The sequence below is a fragment of the Somniosus microcephalus genome, chromosome 6 (assembly GCF_052327205.1).
Source record: "Somniosus microcephalus isolate GS21.2 chromosome 6, FLI_Smic_1.0, whole genome shotgun sequence".
Lineage (NCBI taxonomy): Eukaryota > Metazoa > Chordata > Chondrichthyes > Squaliformes > Somniosidae > Somniosus > Somniosus microcephalus.
Window position 1 is genome coordinate 7,439,515 of NC_140992.1, and position 18,576 is coordinate 7,458,090.

Below are 18,576 nucleotides of genomic sequence, written 5' to 3' on the forward strand. Positions count from 1 at the left end.
GACGTCACCTGTTGCCGGGTGGCCCTTAATTGGCCTGCTGAGCCCACAGGGCGGGCTCAACAAGGTCAATCAGAGGAAAATCCAGTGGGTTGGCTACATCTCCATGGAGGCGGGACAACAAGCCCGAATGTGGGTTTCCCACCTCCAACCCGCTCCCGTAGCAAAATCCAGCCCTTTGTGTCTGTCTTCACAGAAGATGATGGAAAAAAACTTCCTGGGAATAGTGGTGAACCAAGGCTCTAACGAGAATGAGGAACTGAAAGAAATTAGTATTAGTAAAAAAATAGTACTGGAGAAATTAATGGGACTGAAAGCCAATACATCCCGTGGACCTGATGGCCTACGTCCTAGGGTTATGGAAGAGGTAGCTATAGAGATAGTGGATGCATTGGTTGTCATTTTGCAAAATTCCATAGATTCTAGAACGGTTCCCGTGGATTGGAAGGTAAGCAAATATAACCCTACTATTTAAGAAAGGAGGGAGAGAGAAAATGGGGAACTACAGACCAGTTAGCCTGACATCAGTAGTAGGGAAAATGCTAGAATCTCTTATTAAGGACGTGGTAACAGAGCACTTAGAAAATAATAACAGGATTGGCAGAGTCAACACAGATTTATGAAAGGGAAATCGTTTTTTACAAACCTGTTAGAGTTTTTTGAGGTTGTATCTAGCAGAATCGAGAAGGGGGTACCAGTGGATGTGGTGTATTTGGATTTTCAGAAGGCATTCGATAAGGTGACATGCAAGAGGTTATTGAAAAAAGGGCTCATGGGATTGGGGAGAATATATTAGCATGGATTGAGGATTGTTTAACGGACAGAAAACAGAAAGAAGGAATAAATGTGTCATTTTCGGTTGGCAGGCTGTAACTAGTGGTGTACCACAAGGATCAGTGCTTGGGCCTCAGCTATTCACAATCTACATCAATGATTTGGATGAGGGGACCAAATGTAATATATCCAAGTTTGCTGATGATACAAACCTGGGCAGGAATATAAGTTGTGAGGAGGATGCAAAAGGCTTCACGGGGAGAGAGACAAGCGAAGTGAGTGGGCAAGTACATGGCAAATGTAGTATAATGTGGAAAAATGTGAACTTATCCACTTTGGTAGGAAAAATAGGAAAGCAGAGTATTTTTGAAATGGTGAGAGATTGGGAAATGTTGGTGTTCAGAGTAACCTGGGTGTCCTTGTACAAGAATCACTGAAAGTTAACTTGCAGTTACAGCAAGCAATTAGGAAAGCCAGTGGTATGTTGGCCTTTATTACAAGAGGATTTGAGTATAAGAGTAAAGACATCTTACTGCAATTATATAGGGCCCTGGTGAGACCACACCTGGAGTATTGTGTACAGTTTTGGTCTCCTTACCTAAGGAAGGATATACTTGCCATAGAGGGAGTGCAACGGAGGTTCACCAGACTGGTTCCTGGGATGGGGGGATTGTCCTATCAGGAGAGATTGAGTAGACTAGGCCTATATTCTCCAGAGTTTAGAAGAATGAGGGGTGACCTCATTGAAACATACAAAATTCTTACAGAGCTTGACAGGGTAGATGCAGGGAGGATGTTTCCCCTGGCTGGGGAGTCTAGAACCAGGGGTCACCGTCTCAGAATAAGGGGTCGGCCATTTAGGACTGAGATGAGGAGAAATTTCTTCACTCAGAGGGTGGTGAATGTTTGGAATTCTCTAGCCCAGAGGGCTGTTGTGGCTCAGTCGTTGAATATATTCAAGACAGAGATCGATAGATTTTGGGATATCAAGGGAATTTAGGGACATGGGGATAGTGCAGGAAAGTGCAGATGGGGTTGGAGATCAGCCATGGTCTTATTGAATGATGGAGCAGGCTCGAAGGGCCAAACGGCCGACTCCTGCTCCTATTTCTTATGTTCTTATTGTCTAAAAATGAGCTCTTATGGTGGCAGAGAGCATGGCTGAGGTACTAAATGAATACTTTACAACTGTCTTCACTATAGAAGAGGATGCTGTCAATGACACAGTAAAGGAGGAGGTAGTAGAGAAATTGAATATGGTAAAAATAGATAAAGAGGAGGCAGTTTCAAGGTTGGCAGCGCGCAAAATAGAAAAGTTACCTGGTCCAGATGGGGTGCACCCATTTGTTTTTGAGAGAAGTAAGGGTGGAAATTGGTTACAATATCCAAATCCTCCTTTGATAAGGGAATGGTGCCAGAGGACTGGAGGATGGAAAAAGTTACACCCTCTTCAAAACAGCGGAGAGTGATAAACCCGGCAAATATTGACCAGTCAGCATGACAAAGGTACTGGGAAACAATGTAGAGACAAAAATCCGTCACAAATTGAACTGGCACTTGGAAAAATATGGTTTCATAAAAGAAGTCCAGCATGGATTTGTTAAAGAGATTTATTATGTTTGACTAACTTGACTGAGTTCTTTGTTGAAGTAATGGACAGAGTTGATGAGGGCAGTCCGGTTGGTGATGTGTGTATGGACTTTCAAATGCGTTTGATAATATACTACAAAATAAACTTTTTGGCAAAATGAAAGCCCAAGGGATTAAAGGCACTGTGGCTGCATGGATATGAAATTAGCTAAGCGACAGAAAGCAGAGAGTAACGGTGAACCGTTGTTCTTCAGACTGGAGGGAAGTATAAAGTGGTCAGCGTTAGGACCAGTGCTCTCTTTGATATATACTAATGACGTGTACTTGGGTATACCGGACATAATTTCAAACTTTGCAGACCAGACAAAACTTGGAAATGTAATAAACAGTGAAGACTTCAGGATGTCATAGACAGACTGGTGAAATGGGCAGACACATGGCAGGTGACATTTAACGCAGAGAAGTATGAAATGATTCATTTTGGAAGGAACAGCGGGCTGAGGCAATATAAACTAAATGGTACAAGTTTACAGGGGTGGAGGAACAGAGAGAACTGGGGGTGTACATACTGACATCTTTGAAGGTGGCGGGACAATGTGAAAACGCTGTTAAAAAGGCATACGGGATCCTTGGCCTTATATATAGAGGCACAGAGCAAGGAAGTTATTCTAAAACTGTGTAAACTACTTTTTAGCCCCAGCTGGACTGTTGTGGTGAACTCTGGCACCACATTTTAGGAAGGATGCCAAGGCCTTGGAGAGTGTGCAGAGCAGATTTACTAAAATGATACCAAGGATGCGGGTTCCATTAGGCGGAGAGACACTGGATAATCTGGGATTGTTCTCCATAGAGCAGTGAAGGTTATTCGGGTGGAAGCTAACTATTTCTTTGGCGATATAAAGCCCAGCATGCCAGTTCTTTGGTTTTGTTTTTCGGCCGCCTCACATTGTTTAAACATGGTACGTCACAAGCTGAAGGAATTGCCTTATTCCCAGGTATTATCACACCCACTGAGTACATGTGTCTCTTTTATTTAGCTGTGTTATTTGCATGAACACCTGTGCGGCCTTCTGCGCAGGCACACGGTATACCGGAGACGCTCATAGCACCACCCAACAGTGGGCTGCACCATGGGCTACCGTGCGGAGAAGGTCAGGGGATCCGTTCGGTGGAGAGAGCATCGACAGGTGAGAGAGGGGGTCGAAGGGGAAAGAGAGAGGGAATCGGTGGGGGAGAGAGAATGGAGATCAGCGAGAGAGGAGAAAGGAGGAGAGAGAGGGGAGATCGAAGGGGAGGCAGAGGAGTTCGCAGAGAGAGTCATGGTGTCATAGAGAGAGGAGAGTGGAGGAGAGAGAGAGGTGATCGGAGGGGAGATAGAGGAGATCGGAGGGGAGAGAGAGGCGATCGGAGGGGAGGCAGAGGAGTTCGGAGAGAGAGTCATAGAGTCATAGAGAGAGGAGAGTGGAGGAGAGAGAGGTGATCGGAGGGGAGATAGAGGAGATCGGAGGGGAGAGAGAGGAGATCGGAGGGGAGAGGGAGGGGAGAGAGAGGAGATCGGAGGGGAGAGAGAGGAGATCGGAGGGGAGAGAGAGGAGATCGGAGGGGAAAGAGAGGAGATCGGAGAGAGAGTCATAAAATCATAGAGAGAGGCGAGTGGAGGAGAGGGAGGTGATCGGAGGGGAGAGAGAGGAGATCGGATGTGGGGAGAGAGAACGGAGGGGAGAGAGAGGAGATGTAAAGGGAGAGAAAGGGTCGATGGGGATAGAGAGAGGATTGAAGGGGAGAGAATCGAAGGGGGAGAAAGGATCGAAAGGCCGAGAGAGAGGATCGGAAGGGGAACGGTTTGAAGGGAGAGAAAGGATGGAAGCTGGAAAGGAAAGGAGCTCGAAGGGGGGAGTAGGAGGTCAGGAACTCGGCGAGGTGGGGGGAGGGGAGGTAAAGAGCACGGAGAGCACTGTGGGGATGGGAGAAGAACATGATCCAGGTCCAAATGTTAGGGTTTGAGATTGAGAATGTGATCCAAATGGGAAGGCGGATCACGTTCTTCCAACCCCACGCCCTTTACACCAGCATCACATTCTCCTTCTCCTTCCCCTAGACATGGCTGATTTCTGGGAAAGCTCGGTGCGTGTGTGGCAAGTGACATCATTGGAATGGACGAAATCCGGAAGCCAAGTAACTGTCACTATTCACTTCATACCCAATAAACCTGTTAACAACCGTAACCCACACACAATGCCCCATCTATGGAGGGGGGCGGGGAGGTCGGAAACTTGGGCAGGGGAGAAGGTTAGGAACTTGTTGGCGGCAGAAATTTGTTTGGGAGGAGAAGGTCCTAAGCCGCGAGGCACAGCTCTGTTTGTTCTCTGTGAGCTCAGTCTGGAGCCTGGCAGTCAGGATGAATGGCTGGAATTACACCTTGCAAAGTACTTGATTGCTTCGGCAGGCGGGATCGAATTACACATTCCAGATAAACTGTTGGGTGTGTCTTGTCATCCAAGGGGATCAATCAGAAATCTTGTGTTGCAAATAGACGTGATTTTTTTTGCTTTTAATATGTGCAATATTTTTCTACTGAAATTAAGTTACTGATAATCAGCATTGGCGCAAACTCTGAACAATGCTTTTAGCTGACTAATCTGAGTCCACATTTCTCCCCCACTTGTTTCCTCTGCGAGTGTAACTTTTTTTATTCGTTTATGGGATGTGGGTGTCAATGGAATGGCCAGCTTTTATTACCCATCCCTAGTCGCCCATGAGAAGGTGGTAGTGAGCTGCCTTATTGAACCTCCGCATTCCGTGTGGTGAAGGTACTCCCACAGTACTGTTAGGGAGGGAGTTCCAGGATTTTGACTCAGCGACGATGAAGGAACAGCAATATATTTCGAAGTCAGGGTGATGTGTGACTTGGAGGTGGTGGTGTCCCCATGCGCCTGTTGCCCTTGTCCTTCGAGTTGGAAGAGATGGCGGGTTTGGGAGGTGCTGCCAAAGAAGCCTTGGCGAGTTGCTGCAGTGCATCTTATAGATGGTACACACTGCAGCCATGGTGCGCCGGTGGTGAAGGGAGTGAATGTTTAAGGTGGTGGATGGGGTGCCAACCAAGCGGGCTGCTTTGTCCTGGATGGTGTCGAGCTTCTTGAGTGTTGTTGGAGCTGCACTCATCCAGGCAAGTGGAGAGTATTCCAGCACACTGCTTACTTGTGCCTTGTAGATAGTGGAAAGGTTTTGGGGAGTCAGGAAGTGAGACACTCGCCACAGAATACTCAGCCTCTGACCTGCTGTTGTTGCCACCCTATTTATGTGGCTGGTCCAGTTAAGTTTCTTGTCAATGGTGACCCTCAGGATGCTGATGGTGGGAGATTCGGCAAAGGTAATGCTGTTTAATGTCAAGGGGTGGTGGTTAGGTTCTCGCTTGTTGGATATAGTCATTGCCTGGCACTTGTGTGGTGTGAATGTTACCTGCCACTTATCAGCCCAAGCTTGAACATCGTCCAGGTCTTGTTGCATGCGGGCATGGACTGCTTCATTGGCCCAGAAATTAGGTTCGGGGGCTTGCCGCGCGTGCAAGCCCCCGATGTGCACTTACCCGGCGCACTGACATTTCAATCCTGGCCCGCATTGCATTTCCTGTCACTGGCCCGCTTCAGGTCCTGCTGCGCTGTGTGTGCGTTACCCAGCGGAGTACTTAGTGCGATGGGCCGGCTGGGATCCCGTCAGCACTGGGCAACCAATGGGAGGTTGCAAAAGTTCATTCATGAGTTTGATAGTAAGAACTGTCAAACTCATCAAAACTCCTGGCCCCAAAACACTACTTAAACTTGAAAGAAAATTAAAAAAAACATCGCACTACCTAAATAAAATATAAATAACTGTAAAAAAATATTTTAAATTTTGAAAAAATTATTATATAAAAAATCGGGGCTAAAAATACACTTATTAAAGTCTTCAAAAAAAATGAACCTGTGGAAAAAATTTCTAATTTTACTTAATAGACCACTTACCTGTTAAAAGTTAGTACTTACGCTGCTTTTTCCACGCGTAAAAACCAGAGTCTTTTCCCCACAGGCAACTCTTAAAAAAAAAGGGAAGTTCAGCATGCACGCGCTACTTAAAACCTCGCACGCATTCCGCCTCTTAACCCCTTGGGTCAGAGGAGAAGAAATGCCGGTTTTCCCCACATGCGCTGTGCATGCTGAAAACCGGCAATTCCTCCGGGCCCACGCGTGAGTACCCCGTCCGTACTCATGCATTGGGACAGGAATTACTGGCCCATTATCTGAGGAGTTGTGAATGGTGCTGAACACTGTGCAGTCATCAGCGAACGTCCCCATTTCTGACCTTATGTTAGAGGGAAGGTCACTGATGAAGCAGCTGAAGATGGCTGGGCCTAGGACACTGCCCTGAGGAACTCCTGTAGTGATGTCCTGGGGATGTGATGATTGAGATTCAACCACCACAACCATCTTCCTTTGTGCCAGGTATAATACCGGCCAGTGGAGAGTTTGCCACCCCCCCTTGATGCCACACTCGGTGAAATGCTGCCTTGATGCCAAGGGCAGTCACTCTCAGCTCACCTCTGGAATTCAGCTCATTTGTCCATGTTTGGACCAAGGCTGTAATGAGGTCGGAAGCTGAGTGGTCTTGGTGGAACCCAAACTGGTCATCAGTGAGCAGGTTATTGGTGAGTAAGTGCCGCTTGATAGAACAGGCGATGACACCTTCCATCACTTTGCTGACGATTTAAAGTAGACTGCTGGGGTGGTAATTGGCCGGACTGGATTTGTCCTGCTTTTTGTGGACAGGGCATTCCTGGGCTGTTTTCAACATTGTTGGATAGATGCCAGTGTTGTAGCTGTACTGGAACAGCTTGGCTAGAGGCTAGTTCTGGAGCACAAGTCTTCAGCATGACAGCCGGAATGTTGTCGAGCCCATAGCCTTTGCTGTATCCAGTGTGCTCAGCCGTTTCTTGATATCACGTGGAGTGAATTGAACTGGCTGAAGACTGGCTTCTGTGATGGTGGAGACCTCAGGAGTAGGCCGATATGGATCATCCACTCAGCACTTCTGGCTTAAGATGGTTGCAAATGCTTCAGCCTTGCCTTTTGCACTCACGTGCTGGGCTCCAACATCATTGGATGAGGATATTCATGGAGCCTCCTCCTCCCGTTAGTTGATTAATAGTCCACCACCATTCGTGACTGGATGTGACAGGACTGCAGAGCTTTGATCTGATCCGTTGATTTTGGGATCACTTAGCTCCGTCTATAGCATGCTGCTTCCACTTTTTAGGCATGCATGTAGTCCTGTGTTGCTGCTTTCCCAGGTTCGCATCTCATTTTTAGGTACGCCTGATGCTGCTCCTGGCATGCTCTTCTAAACTCCTTATTGAAGCAGGGTTGGTCGCCTGGCTTGATGGTAATTGTAGAGTGAGGGATATGCCGCGCCATGAGGTTACAAATTGTGGTGGAGTAGAATTCTGCTGCTGCTGCTGGCCCACAGCGCCTCATGGATGCCCAGTTTTCAGCTGCTAGATCTGTTTTGAATCTATCCCATTTAGCACGGTGGTAGTGCCACACAACACAAAGGTAGGGTGTCCTCAGTGTGAAGATGGGACAGCTTTGCCACAATAAGGGAACGGTAGCATAGTGGTAATGCCTCTGGGCTAGTAATCCAGTAAACCTGGACTTAATGATCCAGTAAGTTAAGTTCAAATCCCACCACAACAACCGAGAATTTTAATTCAATATATCTAATTAAAAAGCTAGCAGCAGTAATGGTAAGCATGAAACTATCGGATTTTTGTAAAAAAACAGCTGGTTCACTAATTTCCTTTAGGGAAGGAAATCTGCCATCCTTGCCTGGTGTGACTCCAGACCCACAGCAATGTGGTTGACTCTTGACTGCCCTCTGAAATGGATTAGAAAGCCACTCAGTTGTAACAATCCGCTAATGATAAACAATAATAAGAAGGAAACCAGACGAGCCACTGGCTATGGATACAACAATGGTGCACCCAGCCCAGTTGACCCTGCAAAATCCTCCTCACCAAAATCTGTGGATTTGTGCCAAAATTGGGAGAGCTGTCCCACAGACTAGTCAAGCAGCAGACTGCCACAGTCATACTCACAGAATCATACCTTTCAGCCAAACTCCTCCATCACCATCCCCAGCAGGACAGACCCACCAGGGGTGGCAGTACAGTGGTACACAGTCTGGAAGAAGTGGCCCTGGGAGTCCTGAGCATTGATTTGGGACCCCATGAAGTCTCATGGCTTCAGGTCAAGCATGGGCAAGGAACTCTCCTGCTGATTACTACCTACTGCCCTCCCTCAGCTGATGAATCAGTACTCCTCCATGTTGAACACCACTTGGAACAAGCACTGAGAGTAGCAATGGCACAGAATGTACTCTGGGTGGGGGACTTCAATGTCCATCACCAAGAGTGGATCAGTAGCACCACTGCTGACCGAGCTAGCCGAGTCCTGAAGGACATAACTGCCGGCCTGGGCCTGCGATATGTGGTGAGAGAACCAACAGGAGGGAAAAACCTACTTACCCTCGTCCCCACCAATCTACCTGTCGCAGATGCATCTGTCCATGACATTATTGGTAGCAGTGACCGCCGCACAGGCATTGTGGTGACGAAGTCCCGTCTTCACACTGAGGACACCCTCCATCGTGTTGTGTGGCACTACCACCTTGTTAAATGGGATAGATTCTGAACAGATTTAGCAGCTGAAAACTGGGCATCCATGAGGCTGTGGGCCATCAGCAGCAGCAGAATTGTACTCCAACACAATCTGTAACCTCATGGCCCGGGATATCCCTCACTCTACCATTACCATCAAGCCAGGGGACCAACCCTGGTTCAATAAGGAATGTAGAAGAGCATGCCAGGAGCAGCACCAGGCATACCTAAAAATGAGGTGCGAAGCTGCAACACAGTTAAAACGCGGAAGCAGCATGCTATAGATAGGCTAAGCGATCCCACAATCAACGGATCTGTCGAGGAAACTACATCTGCCCTTTTTCAAACCTTAGCAGTGCCCATTTATTCCCTTAAAGTGACTTTTAGCGCGTCACAAAAGGACTCTTTTGTCTCTCATTAATTGTTTTTATAATGAAGAATATTTGGGAGTCATGTTTTGAATTTGCTGCTGTATTCCTTTCCCCCTCACTTGACACACGCAAACGCTTTTTGACATATTCCATGTCCTTGTTCAACTTTCGAACTCATTCTTCGCCCTGTAAGCTTTGTAAATATTTTCCCTCCTAATATTTAAATCTTCTTGTCCATCCATTTGGCAGCATTTTTTTTACATTGTCCTTGCTGAATTCATGGACTCGTTCTGCATCTCCCGCATAATTTCCTCATTAATTCTTGTTCTTCTGCATTCTTATTTTGGCTTCCGGCTTAATTGCAAAATGAACCATTCACCGATCACTTAGAAATTGACACATGGGATGTGATGTAGCATTTCGTAGTCACAACGGCATTTATATTCGCTTAGGACATTGACTAATTTCCCGGAGGCAGACACAATAGTTTTCTATTTGTTTTAGGGCGTCTGAAATCCAATGCTCCAGCAATTCATTATTTACAGACTATATAAAGAGCATAAACAAAATTGTTAACATGTTGCAAGGTAATCAGTAATAGACATCCTTAATTCTGCGATGTTTCAGCTTATATTGGGAGTGCAGCTGATGGTGTATTTTGCACGGGGGTCAGATGAGCGAAACTGCACACTCCGGGCAAGATTCTCTCTACCCAATATATCTAAGGATGGGGACATCGTGCTTGGAGGGTTGTTTGCTGTGCACTCGAACAGGTTTGAGCAGATCAATGTATTTACAAAAGCACCAGAAGAAACCAGATGTAGAAGGTTAGTTCAGTTCTGGTGTGATCGTTTTTATTTTCGAACAAGTTTAACTAACAGTCCTGTTTGAGTTAATGCTCATAATGTATTCCATTCCGAGTGGCATTTTGCTAAATATGTTTCTTTTATATTGTGTTCAGGGAGGCAATTTGCAACTAATGTAAATTGTTAAATCATTAAACATTTATTCTGTTCGCAGGGTTTGGTCTCTACCAAGCAACTGGAACTGCACAAAAATGTGAGCGAGACCAAAATGAGGGCCCATTACGATAAGATAGTCACTAATAAATCCAATTGGGAATTCAGGACAAACCGCTTTACCCAGAGAGTGGTTAGAATGTGGAACTTGCTACCAGAGGGAGTAGTTGAGGCAAATGGCACAGTTGTATTTAAGGGGAGGCTAGATAAGCATATCAGGGAGAAGAGAATAGAGGATAAATTTAGATGAGGAAAGATGGGAGGAGGCGGGAGTGGAGCATAAACACCGGCATGGACTGAATGGGCCGAATGGCCTGTTTCTGTGCTGTATATCCTATGAAATCCGATATAAAACAGTGTCACTAATAGTTAAGGTGGATAGTCGTGAAGTAGAAACAACATTAATAATTTTCGTGATTACGTTTTGTTGAAATGCCCCAGCAGATCCTGTGGAGGTGAATTTCCGCGGGGTTGGGGAGGCTGTCACTCTTCCGACGTGACTTCGGCAGAAGGGCCGCTGTAACCTCTGGAACACGGCGCAGCCATCTCTGCTATTTCTCCTTGATTTTCGCTTCTGTTACGCCGAAGTTGCGCTGGACGTGCAGGAGCATCGCCGCGATCATCTGCGTATAGGATACGTACACATTTTCTGCAATGCTTATTTTTGATGGTTTTAAATTAGCAACCACAAGCAGCACCAGAAAACTAATCTTAACTTCAGTTACTTGTTTGAAACGCCAACGAGAAAAACAAGTCCATTTATGTCCTTCTGCACCTGTATGTATATTTTTTGAAAAAGCGTATGTAGATCTACAAAGGATTTGATCAGGTTTCTACATGAGATTTGTTCATTAAGCTTGCTATGATTATTTGTGAGTATAAATATTGGCCGAACTGTATGTTTTTTTTACATTAAACATGTAGCAGTAAATATGTAATTTGTCTGTTCAAAGCGCAAATGTGACCTTTTCATTGATCTGTGCTAATAACTGGTGCGATGCTGTTACAAGACGTTTTCAAAGTAACTGCAGAACTACCTGAAACAAAAAGTATATTTTTTGCCAACATTGTTTCCGGAAAACAAAGTCCAATTATACGATACATTGTTCTACAACAGCTTTAGCAAATTAATGCTACCTATGGAGTCATTTGTACGGCCCATACCAACTAACTGGCTTTAAAAAGACATTGCCTACTTTAAAGTTATTTATTTTGCAATCTGTCAAGGTCTTAATACCTGTACAGGAAAACTGAAGTACCTTCTCTAAACAGTATCTGTGTTTGTTCCACAGTTTTCATTTAAGGGCGTTTCGTCTTGTGCAGACCATGATTTTTGCAATAGAGGAAATAAACAAGGATGAGACACTTCTTCCCAACATTACACTTGGCTACAGGATTCACGATGACTGCGCGTCTCCCAAGATTTCAACAAAAGTCGCTCTGGCTCTGGTTAATGGGCAGGGAGAGACGTATGTGGGTAATGTCTGTAACAGGTCCCTCAATGTCCCTGGTATTATCGGTTGCGATGGATCCACAGAGTCTATAGCAGTGGCAAGAACAATCGGTCCTTTTAAAATACCAATGGTGAGATTCGCCTGTTATTGCGATTGCTCTCATATAAATGGAAGGAAATAATTAATTGCTAGATATATATTGCTATTTCAACATTTAGCTATCAGCCCTGGCTCAGTGACAGCATTCTTCCCTCTGAGTCAGAAGGTTGTGTGTTCAATTCCCCCTCCAGAGACTTGAGCACAAAAACTAGGCTGACTGCTGAGGGAGTGCTGCACTGTTGGCGGTGCCATAATATCTGCCCTCTGAGGTGGACTTAAAAGTGCACATGACACTATTTTGAAGAGTTCGCCCAGTTGTCTTGCCCAAAATATTTCCCACAACCAGCATCACGAAAATATGTTTTTTCTGATCTTTATCACATTGCAGCTTGTGGGACATTGCTGTGCACAAATTGGCTGTTGGATTACAACACGTTACAACAGTGACTACACTTCAAAAATTACTCATTGACTGTAAAGTGCGTTGGGATGTGCCGAGTTCGTGAAAGTCCCAATATGAATGCAAGTTCTTTCTTCCCTGCATCTTTATGTTGCTCCTTGATGTTATCAAAGGGAAAAGGTGATCTCGCTGTATCGCTAAATGTGCTATTAGGGTCGCGGTTACTCTTTCTGATTCCAATCACTTTAGAATATTTGCAAGTGTGAAATATGCTTATTTCACCCACATGCCAATGATGTACTTCCATTTTATTTCCTTTTTGATTCAATACAGGTTAGTTACTTTTCCACGTGTGTATGTCTCAGTAATAGGAACCAATATCCAACCTTTTATAGAACAATACCAAGTGACTACCATCAATCCAAGGCGTTGGTTCAACTTGTTAAGGGGTTTGGATGGACTTGGATTGGAACCATTAACAGCAACAATGACTATGGCAACTCGGGAATGAAAGCGTTTATAGAAGCTGCAATGAATTTCGGCATTTGCATTGCCTTCTCCGAATCGTTTTACAGAACCGATCCTGCAGAAAAGATTACGAAAATTGTACAAGTGATTAAAGCGTCGACCACAAAAGTCGTGATGGCTTTTGCGCCAGCGGGAGATATGCGCGTTTTGTTTGAGGAGATTTTACGGCAAAACCTCACTGGCATACAGTGGGTAGGAAGCGAAGGTTGGATCACCGCCGATTTTATTGCTCCGGATAAAAGACCGAGGTTCCTCACCGGGGCAATCGGAACTACGGTGCGTGTGGTAGAAGTTCCAGGTCTGCGGGACTTCCTGCTCAGGGTCCATCCTTCTATGTTTCCCGGGGATAGTTTAGTGAGGGAGTTTTGGGAAACGACGTTCAGATGTACTCTAATATTAGATAACAACAGAAGCCAAGTAGGTTCATCTGCTCGGCTCCCTCAATGCACCGGAAATGAAACTTTGAATGGAATATACAACGTCTATACTGACCCAACGATGTACGGAAGTTCCTACAATGTATATAAAGCAGTCTATACCTTCGCACACGCGCTGCACAACATGTTTTCGTGTGAAATTGGCAAAGGACCATTTATAAATAATACATGTGCTCATGTTTCAAACTTTCAACCGTGGCAGGTAGGGAATATACCCCATTTAATATCTTTCATTTCAACTGCAAAATAAGTTGTCTAACATAAAACAAAGCCTATGAAATAACGTTTTGGAATATATTGTTCGAACGGCATCATCTTAAAGTGTAAAAAGCTCTGCATGTAAAGTCCTTAAAGAAATCTCTCCCATTATTTTCTAAAGCTGCTCCATTACATGAAGTCCGTATATTTCACAACGAAAACTGGCGAGAAGGTGTATTTTGACGACAGTGGCAATCCAGTAGCCGGGTACGACTTAGTAAACTGGCAAATGAATGAAAACGGTGCTGTTGAACTAAAGATAGTTGGACATTATAATGGGTCCGCACCTCCGGGGAAAGAACTGGTGCTGGACCCGAAGCCCATTGTCTGGAGTGGTGGTGAGCAGGAGGTATGTCTGCCAATTGAAACTAGCTGTAATTTTACTGTATTTCGTAGTTGTTAGTTTCTAATCATTAAAACAGCGAACAGCCCAGAATACCGATAGCTAGGCCCAGTCTACAGACGTTTATAAAGGGCGGATCAGACTTTACTAATCCGATTCTTCATGCAGGAAATTAACTAGATTTAGAAGGGGTAATGTTAAGGCAGTGTGTATTGGCAACACCAAAGTTCTGATTGGTCCCCTTGGATGAAAGGACCCAGATATCTAATTGGTCCGCTTGGAGGACAAGACACGCCCAACACTTTGTCTGGAATGTGTAATTAGATCCTGCCAGCCTGAATATTCAAGGACTTCGCAACGTGTAATTTCATCCATTCATTCTGACTACTAGGCTCCAGTCAGAGCTCACACTACTGCTTTCAGAGAACAGCCAGGGCTCACCCTCGCGGGATAGGACCTTCTCTTCCCTCCACCAAAATATAGTTTCTGACCACCCCAACAAGATCCTGTCCCTCCCCAAAAAGTTCCTGGACTTTTTCCTCCCCAAAAGCAAGTTCCTGACATTCTCCTCTGAGTTCCTTATTTTCTCCACCAACCCCCGCCCCCAGTTCCTGAATTTCTCCTCCCAGCTCCTGCCCGTCTCTGTCCTCCCTCTTTGAACCCCTCTGCTCCCACTTGGATCCTCTCTCCTTTCTCTCCCCCATCCGATTCCCCTGACCTTCTCCGCATGGAGCTGAGTGAAGTGTGGCGGGGCAGGCCGCTGAAAGCAATGTCACTGAAAGCAAACATGCAGATGCAGCAAGCAGTTAGGAAGGCAAATGGTATGTTGGCCTTCATTGCAAGAGGATTTGAGTACAGGAGCAAGGATGTCTTATTACAGTTTTACGGGGCCTTGGTAAGACCACACCTGGCGTACTGTGTGCAGTTTTGGTCTCCTTACCTAAGAAAGACTATACTTGCCATAGAGGGAGTACAGCGAAGGTTCACCAGACTGATTCCTGGGATGGCAGGACTGTCGTATGAGCAGAGATTGGGTCGACTAGGCCTGTATTCACTAGAGTTTAGAAGAATGAGAGGCGATCTCATGGAAATGTATACATTTCTGACAGGGCTAGACAGACTGGATGCAGGGAGGATGTTTCCCCTGGCTTGGTGGGGGGGGTCTAGAATGAGGGGTTACAGTCTCAGGATACGGGCTACGACATTTAGGACTGAGCTGAGGAGAAATTTCTTCACTCAGAGGGTGGTGAATCTGTGGAATTCTCCACCACAGAATGCTGTGGAGGCCAAGTCACTGAATATATTTAAGAAGGAGATAGATAGATTTCTAGACAGAAACGGCATCAAGGGGTATGGGGAGAGAGAGAGCATATGGTATTGAGATAGAGGATCAGCCATGATCATATTGAATGGCGGAGCAGGCTCGATGGGCCGAATGGCCTACTCCTGCTTCTATTTTTCTATGTTTCTATGTAACCACGGCTCCGTATGGTACTGCGCATGCCCGACGGGATTGAGTGCACACGCGTGGTACCATACGGGTGCACATGTGCAGACAGAGTCAAAGTTGCGTTGCAAATAATCACTCCATAATTTTAATCTAACTCACCGGGCTGGGAATCCACGGGATTGGGTGATATGCCGCTTTTGCTCCCCGGCCAATATTACTCACCCTTGTCTTCAACGGAGAGTAAAATGTGGCGCGGTGCAAAACCAGCATTTCACCCGTTTCTCGTCAATGTCCCGACCGCCGGTCTGGGACAACTGCCTCCGGTCGCAGGGAGTGATTTAGATGAGGTAATCTTTCAAAGCATCGATTGATAAAATTCCACATAAGAGACTAGTTTAGTGAAATTGAGACGCGTTATATTACAGATGAATTGGTAACATGGGAGAAAAATGGCTGAAACATAGAAAACAGAGCAGGAGTAAGTGGATGCCCTTTTTTGTGACTGACAAGATAGAGTTAGCCGTGTAATGCAATATGCAGAGAGGCCCCGGTTCTCCTCTGAAGCACAGGTTAGCCCTTTATTCCCCCATTATTGTAGGTGGACAAGAACATCTGCGCTTGGAGCGTGCAACTGCCGAAAGCCCTGGGATATTGTCAAAATTTGAGGACAACACCAAGTCAATGGGAATGTCAGACTGGAGAGCATGTAGGAGACTGCAAGGGGACAGATTAGAGGCCTGGGCAGACATGTGCCAATTGTAGTTCAGCTTATAAAAGAAACCAAAAGCATCAATAATATAGAACCTTTCACGTCCTCATGGCGTATCACAGAGCTACACTGCTAAGTAATTGTTTTTGAAGTGTAGTCCCTGTAGTTTTGCAGATATTTGGCGCTCAGCAACATCCCGCAAACAATAATGAAGCTAAATGACAATTTAATTTGTTTGTGATGATATTGATTGAGCGACAACTGTTAGCTAGCGGGTAGGGTGAGCTTCCCTGGTCTTCATAAATGACAGGACCTTAGTCAGTAATGTAGTGTCCCTGTGTTGATAGAGACACTGAAGACAGGAGTTGGATCATAGGTGTTTACTAAGCAAAGTCTGGGGGGGTACTAACGGATATAACACAATATACAGGCTTATATAGCCCGAGTGGCCATTACCGGCATTACAGCACACATGGGGCTCTTAAAGGCACATACACTACAATTCCTCCCCTTTTAGCTAACCAGTACATCATGTTTTAGTAATTATTAATTACATGTTATAAGAAAAATAATAGACACATTGCTGTAGTTAATTAATTATAAGTCAGTCTCTCAGGAGGCTTCCTGACTCGGTCCGGATAACGCCTCGGTGGTGTAGTAGTTTCTGGTGGTGTAGTAGGTTCTTTTGGCAAGGCTGATTCGGCTTCAATGCCAGTGTCGGGTTCATCGGGTTCCAGTATCACCGGATCGGAGGTAGATATGGGTATCTCTACTTCATCGTTAGGCGTATAGAGTTGTGGTGTAGGTTGTCCCTTTTCGGATGACTCTATGATTTGGTCAGCATGGCACCTTATTATGCTTTCTCCGATGTCCATGGTATACATCAGTGGTCCTAGTCATGTGCAGATAATTCCAGGCTGCCATTTCTCGGTACGGTAATCCCGGGCCAAAACTTGTTGACCTATCTGGAAGGTTCTAGTTGGCCTTTCATTCATGCCTTGAAACTGCCGGTTCTCCACGTCCCTTCTGATGTTGGGCTTGACCAAATCCAGCCGGCATCTTAGGTTTCTATTAAAGAACATCATGGCGGGAGTTTGGTTGGTAACCATATGTGTTGCATTCCTGTATGCAAACAAGAAGTTATCCACCTTGTGCTGAAGTTTTATGTCTTCATTACCCATGGCCTTTATGGCCTTCTTGAAGGTCTGGACAAACCTTTCAGCCAATCCATTGGTGGCGGGATGGTATGGGGCGGACGTGTAATGCTTAACCCCATTGTTTTTTAAGAACTTCCTGTATTCTTCGGACACAAATTGCGGTCCATTATCAGAACAGATCTGTTCCGGCAGCCCATTCCTGGCAAATATGGTCCTTAATACGGTGATGGTTTTTTCCGTGGTGGTGGAGGACATCTTTATTACCTCCGGCCACTTGGAGTGTGCATCAACCGCGATTAAGAACATTGAGTCCATAAATGGACCAGTAAAGTCGATGTGTACCCTTTGCCAGGGAGATGAGGGCCACTCCCATGGATGTAGAGGGGCTTGTTGGGGAGCGATTTGGACCTTATGGCATCCTAGGCAGCTCTTGGTCATTTCTTCGATGTCTCCATCGATACCTGGCCACCATAAAAACGCCCTGGCTAGGTTCTTCATTTTCACCCCACCCAGATGCCCCTCGTGAAGCTCCTTTAGCACTTTATCCTGGAGTTTGGGTGGAATCACCACTCTGGATCCACACATCAAGGTTCCTCGGCACACTGACAGCTGTTCTCTTCTTTGCGAGAATGCTGGCAACAGTAGTTCGCCGTGTGCTGGCCATCCCTTCACTGTTAAATCGTAGACCCGTGAGAGAGTCGGGTCATTTCTTGTCTCCCTTTCAATGGCAGAATTTGTTACTGGTAGACATTCCACTATGGTAGAGTGGAACATCTCCACTGGGTCTACCGTTAGTTACCGCCCCCCCCTGCCCCAGACTTTGCTTAGTAAACACCTATGAACCAACTCCTGTCTTCAGTGTCTCTATCAACACACGGACACTACAGTGGCGACGAAGTGGAAACGGACTTACCTGCAATTCGGCAGCACCTCACTTGCCGAATCACACGTGTTAAAATAAAATCTGTATTTCGACTCACCTGTAGTGTTACTAATCTCCCCATCCGCACAGGGAGTGCAGTCGAAGCAACAAACAGGTTGTCCTTTCCGAGCTGTTTTTCTTGTTCCGGTAGAACAACTTTCAGAGCAAACTGCACGGGGGATCTTAAAGGAAGGAAGCGATAGATTATCTGCCTTGTGATGTTGATAGATACACTGAACAAGCACTTATTGGTAACATCAATATCTGTGTCTTCATCAGTAAAAATGCATGTTGACAATTAATGTTAAAGCTCATATCGTATTCCGAGATCTTCATATGTTTTACTTGTAGTGTATGTGCCTTTAAGAGCCCCATGTGTG

The 18,576-nt window shown here is 45.6% G+C and overlaps 1 protein-coding gene across 1 annotated transcript; it reads left to right on the top strand.

The window, feature by feature from the left end:
* Window positions 1-1,928: 1,928 nt before the first annotated feature.
* LOC147115416 (extracellular calcium-sensing receptor-like) lies at window positions 1,929-16,141 on the top strand. Its single transcript, XM_085989579.1, has 6 exons — window positions 1,929-2,009; window positions 10,441-10,479; window positions 11,763-12,023; window positions 12,726-13,559; window positions 13,737-13,964; window positions 16,007-16,141. Exons 1-6 carry the CDS (start codon window positions 1,929-1,931, stop codon window positions 16,139-16,141), a joined length of 1,578 nt encoding a protein of 525 aa, XP_085845705.1.
* Window positions 16,142-18,576: the final 2,435 nt, after the last annotated feature.